This window comes from Homarus americanus, unplaced genomic scaffold, assembly GCF_018991925.1.
Source record: "Homarus americanus isolate GMGI-L3 unplaced genomic scaffold, GMGI_Hamer_2.0 scaffold32915, whole genome shotgun sequence".
Lineage (NCBI taxonomy): Eukaryota > Metazoa > Arthropoda > Malacostraca > Decapoda > Nephropidae > Homarus > Homarus americanus.
In genome coordinates this window covers 1,805-8,089 of record NW_024718714.1, presented here as the reverse complement: position 1 = coordinate 8,089, position 6,285 = coordinate 1,805, and the positions used below count along the sequence as shown (strand labels likewise).

Below are 6,285 nucleotides of genomic sequence, written 5' to 3'. Positions count from 1 at the left end.
GCTCCAATCCCTCACGGCCCCTCCACCCCTAACGGCCCGCTCCAACCTCACACGGCCCACTCCACATTCACGGCCCACTCCACCTTCACGGCCCGCCCACCCTCACGGCCCACCTACATTCACGGCCCGCTCCACCCCTCACGGCGCCTCCACCCCCACGGCCCTCCACCACGGCCCGCCCAAACCCATGCCCTCACGGCCCGCTCCACCACGACTCCATTCCCACATTCACGGCCCGCCCACCACGGGCCCAGTCCACCTCACGGCCCACTCCACCAAGGCCTGCTCCAATTCCTCAAGGCCAACTCTTCCCTCACGGCGCTTCCACCCTTACGGCCTCCACCTCACGGTCCACTTCCACCTCACGGCCCACTCCAGACCAGCTGCCCACCTCAGCCACTCCATATTCACAGGCCCACTCCACTGCGGCCCACTCACCCCTCAAGGCCAACTCTCCTCCAGGCGCTTCTCCACCCTTACGGCCCCCTCCACCACGACCACTCCATCCCACATTGGCACCCACTCTGCGGCCTGCCCCACCCTCACAAGGCCACCTCCCTCATGCTTCCACCCCATGGCCTCCAGCCCACGGTCCACTCCACCTCACGGGCCCACTCCACCTCCACGACCCACTCCATATTCACGGCCCACTCCACTTCGCGCCCGTCCACCCTCAAGGCCAACTCCTCCCTCATAGCTTCACCCCATGGCCCCTCCACTCACGCCCACCTCTCACGGCCGCCCACCCCCACCCACCCATATTCACGGCCCCTCCACCCCACGGCCCGCAACACCCTCCCTGACCCATCCACATGTCTGCTCCACCCTCAGGGCCCACCCAGCCTCACGACCCACCCACATTCAAGGCTCCACTCCACGCTCACCTGCCTCCACCCCACGGCCCCTCCACCCCTCACAGTCCACTCCACCCTCAGGGCCCACTCCAGCCTCACGACCTACTCCACATTCACGGCCCACCCACCGTCAAGGCCAACTCTTCCCTCAAGGCCAACTCTTCCCTCACGGCGCTCTCCACCCTTACGGCCCCTCCCTCACGGTCCAGTCCACCCTCACGGCCCACTCCACATTCACGGCCCGCTCCACCCTCCAGGGCCCATTCCAGCCTCGACCTACTCCACATTCAAGGCCCACTCCACGCTCACGGCGCTCTCCACCCTTGCCCCCTCCACCCTCACAGTCCTCCACCCTCAGGGCCTCCAGCCTCACGACCTACTCCACATTCACAGCCCACTCCACCGTCAAGGCCAACTCTTCCCTCTGGGCAACTCTTCCCTCACGGCGTTCTCACCCTGGCCCCCTCCACCCTCACGGTCCCTCTCCTCCACAGCCCCTCCACATTCACGGCCGCTCCACCCTCGACCCACTCCATATTCACGGCCCACTCCACCCTCAGCCGCTCACCCTCACGACCCCACTCCACATTCACGGCCCGCTCCACCCTCACGACCTCCACCTTCACGGCCTCACCCTCCCCGGCCCCCTCCAGCCTCACGGCCCTCCCACATTCACGGCCCGCTGCACCCTCGACCCACTCCATATTCACGGCCCCTCCACCCCTCGGCCCTGCCCTCCCGGCCCGATCCACATTCACGGCCCGCTCCACCCTCAGGCCCTCCAGCCTCCCGACCTACTCCACATTCAAGGCCCTCCACGCTCACTGCGCTCTCCACCACCGGCCCCTCCACCCTCACAGTCCTCCACCCTCAGGGCCCCTCCAGCCCTCACGACCTACTCCTTCGGCCTCCACCGTCAGGCCAACTCTTCCCTCAAGGCCAACTCTTCCCCTCGCTCTCCACCCTTGGCCCCTCCCACCCTCACGGTCAGTCCACCCCTCGCCCCCTCCACATTCACGGCCCGCTCCACCCTCAGGCCCATTCCAGCCCTCACGACCTACTCCCATTCAAGGCCCACTCCGCTCACGCTCTCCCACCCCAGCCCCCTCCACCCTCACAGTCCACTCCACCTCAGGGCCCTCAGCCTCCCGACCTACTCCATTCACGGCCCCTCCACCGTCAAGGCCAACTCTTCCCTCAAGGCCAACTCTTCCCTCACGGCGCTCTCCACCCTTACGGCCCTCCACCCCTCACGGTCCCTCCACCCTCACGGCCCACTCCACATTCGGCCCGCTCACCCCACGACCCTCCATTCCGGCCTCCACCTCACGGCCCGCTCCACCCTGACCCACCACATTCACGGCCCGCTCCACCTCACGACCCTCCTTTCACGGCCCTCACCCTCACGGCCCGCTCCACCCCTCACGGCCTCATCACGGCCGCTCCACCTCACGTCCTCCATATTCGCCTCCCCTCCGGCCTCTCCACCTCGACCTCCACATTCACGCCCGCTCACCCTCCAGGGCCCCTCCAGCCTCGACCTACTCCCATTCAGGCCCACCCACGCTAACTGCGTTCTCCACCCCCGGCCCCTCCACCCTCACAGTCCCTCCACCCTCAGGGCCCACTCCAGCCTCACGACCTACTCCACATTCACGGCCCACTCCACCGTCAGGGCCAACTCTCTCAAGGCCAACTCCCCACGGCGCTCTCCACCCCATGGCCCCCCTCCACCCTCACGGTCCAGTCCACCTCACGGCCCACCCACATTCACGGCCCGCTCCACCCCCTCAGGGCCCATTCCAGCCTCACGACTCCACTCCACATTCTAGGCCCACCCACGCTCAGTGCCCCACCCCACGGCCCCCCACCCTCACAGTCCACTCCACCCCTCAGGGCCCACTCCAGCCTCACGACCTACTCCACATTCACGGCCCACTCCACCGTCAAGGCCAACTCTTCCTCAACAACTCTTTCCCTCACGGCGCTCTCCACCCCACGGCTTCCACCCTCACGGTCCACTCCACCCTCACGCACCTTCCACATTCACAGGCCCGCTCCACCTCACCGACCCACTCCATATTCACGGCCCACTCCACCCTCACGGCCCGCTCCACCCCACGACCCACTCCACATCCACACGGCCCGCTCCACCCTCACGACCCACCCATATTCACGGCCCACCCACCCTCAGGCCCGTCTACCTCACGGCCCACCACATTCACGGCCCGCTCCACCTCACGATCCACTCCATATTCACGGCACACCCCACCTCACGGCCCCCCACCCCCACGACCCACTCCACATCTGCTGCCCTGCCCACCTCCTCAGGGCCCACTCCAGCCTCACGACCCACTCCACATTGGCCCACTCCACGTAACGGCGTTCTCCACCTCACGGCCCTCCACCCTCACAGTCCACTCCACCCTCAGGGCCCACTCCAGCCTCACGACCCACTCCACATTCACGGCCCACTCCACGTCAAGGCCAACTCTTCCTCAAGGCCAATCTTCCCTCACGGCGCTCTCCACCCTTTGGCCCCCTCCACCCTCACGGTCCACTCCAATCTCACGACCCACTCCACATTCACGGCCCGCTCCACCCCACGACCCACTCCACATCTGCTGCCCGCTCCACCCCAGGGCCCCTCCAGCCTCACGACCCACTCCACATTCAAGGCCCACTCCACGCTCACGGCGCTCTCCACCCCACGGCCCCCTCCACCCTCACAGTCCACCCACCCTCAGGGCCCACCCAGCCTCACGACTCTACTCCACATTCACGGCCCACTCCACCGTCAAGGCCAACCCTTTCCTCAAGGCCAACTCTTCCTCACGGCGCTCTCCACCCTTACGGCCCCCTCCCCCCACCCCACGGCCCCTCCACCTCACGACCCACTCCACATTCACGGCCTGCTCCACCTCACGACCCACTCCATATTTACGGCCCGCTCCACCCTCACGCCCACTCCAGCCTCGCGGCCTGCTCCACCCTCACGGCTCCACTCCAGCCCTGCGGCCTGCTCCACCCTCAAGGCCTGCTCCACCTCAAGGCCAACTCTTCCTCAAGGCCAACTCTTCCCTTACGGCGCTCTCCACCCTTTCGGCCCTCTCCACCCTCACGGTCCACTCCACCTCACGGCCCACTCCATATTCACGGCCTGCTCCACCCTTACGGCCCACTCCACATTCACGGCCCGCTCCACCCTCACGGCCCACTCCACATTCACGGGCCCACTCCACCCACGGCCCACTCCACATTCACGGCTTCCGCTCCATATTCACGGCCCACTCCAACTCACGGCCCACCTCACGGCTCCACCTGCCGTCTGCGGAGAGCTTCCAACTCCACTTGTAGTTAAGATCTGGAATAAACACTTTTATATCCTGTAGTATTATAAACAAAAATACTGACATACGAATATTTTTTACTCACGAGTAGTTTATGGCTCGCGCTCCTGAACTAAGAAGCATTCATCTGAAAAATATGGAAATGGAAATCGAATGAAAAATCAAATCCGTTACTGGTTGAATGTTAACTCTTTTACATTTACATTTATATTATATAATTATGATTCATTAAAGCACGTCTTGATGTTGTATATTTTGGGTAATACTTGTTGACACGTTGATGTATATCGTGATTGATCCTCCCCTTTCTGCTGGGTTATGCTACTAGGCCAACAAGCAACAGTGAGTCAGAAATTATGGTGGTGTAATGGTGAACGTTATGGTGTTGCTTGGTTTACTCCTCCACAATATATGATAACATAACTGATATGGAGGAAGAAACATTTTGTCTTTTTTTTTGGGGTAGTTAAAGTTCCTAAGAGCAATGACGTAAGACCAATGAGGTGTGACAGAGAGACAGGTGTTATCATTTATGAGAACAGAACTGACGGGAAATGTACACATGTAATATATGTTTTAATGAGTCATAAATTGAAAAAGTTTTTCTGTTTATATTCAGTAAAGTTGTTGACTTTGTGCTGTTGTCATAAATTTTACTCAATGTCTTTGTACTGGCGGTGATATTTTAATTAACAATTCAGCGTTTAAAGTGTTGTTTGGTTGCTGCAGCTCGATTACAGTATGTTATCCTCAAGCCACAGGGAAGGATTGAAAAATCCCGAACAAGCACAAGAACACTTAATTCTACTAAACAAAATTAATTGTCCTACTCGTGACCCTGACGTGGAAGGATAGCGTCTGTGACTGGGATCAGATAAGAGACTTACACTGTAAAATTTGAACACTTATATTCCTCAGCACTACAGACACAGTCAAATAATGGTTCACCAATATGCTTTTCTAACCTGAACTTAAAAACGCACTCTGGGGAGACAAAAGTTATGATATTAAGTATTGAGAAACTCAGACAATGCCTCGATGGAGCAACAAATTTAGTATTAAAATGTTGCTTGCACACACACATGAACCAGGCCTTAAGGAGGGCTTTCAACAAAATATCAATCACTGAAAAATGGTATTAAAAAATAAGAAATTAATAGCTCACAATGAATAGGCCTTGGGGGCACTCACCAAAATTATATCCAGCACTGAGAAAATGGTATAAAAATAAGAACTTTTAGTAGCTCACCCTCAATAGGTCTTCAGGGCACTCAACAAAATTATATTACCCCAACAGATGCACACTTCCTAACCTAGCTTAAACTCTACTCTCTGGGGAACAGGGTTATACCTGAGATCAGGTATAAAGAAAAATTAAATGCATAGGAACCAAGTCACAGAATCACTTGCAACATATGGAAGAAACTCATCTGAAAACCAGTTCCCTCATTCTCTGGTTTCAATTAGTGACACCACATTAAAAACAATACTATCAATATTATTTAAGAAATATTTTCACACACATCATACATCAGTAACTATGAAAAAATAGTGTAACTACATCTTGTCCTATTATTAAAGTTGCTGACTCCGCAATACCCGTGAACCATGCTTCCTAACCTAACACACATAAGATTCCACCTACTGTAGTTTTAATTTAAATCGGCCTTTCTCCACCTTGGAAAATGTACCTCTAAGTTCACTACTCACAGGGCCAGTGTTGGCCCTGTATTCCCTCAGCTTGCTTCCTTTACCCTAATACATCCATGGAATGGAAGGGAGTGAGCCAATCAGACCTTGTACATTTTGAGAGAAGCTTTTGCTTCCGTTGATAAAGGTTTTCACTAAGCTGTGAAGATGCTGCCCAGGTAGCTGTGTTAAGGGACCCCAAAGCACGTCGTCACTCGTTGGTTAGCCCATCAGGACAGCTGGTTTTCACTACAACTCATACTCAACAGGTGGCTCAAACCCAGGTCAGTGGACGGTCATACAGCTTACCAATAGTCTCATCCGCCGGTGAGACGTTGGCATCGCACGCGTGGGGTCACCACAGAACCCTAAGCCTGGGCTGTGCTATTGTC

At 57.3% G+C, this 6,285-nt stretch overlaps 1 protein-coding gene across 1 annotated transcript; it reads left to right on the top strand.

The window, feature by feature from the left end:
* The first annotated feature begins 706 nt into the window (after positions 1 to 706).
* On the top strand, positions 707 to 4,211 carry LOC121859823 (extensin-like). The gene is made up of 2 exons (XM_042356790.1): positions 707 to 2,109; positions 2,378 to 4,211. Exons 1-2 carry the CDS (start codon positions 707 to 709, stop codon positions 4,209 to 4,211), a joined length of 3,237 nt encoding a protein of 1,078 aa, XP_042212724.1.
* Positions 4,212 to 6,285: the final 2,074 nt, after the last annotated feature.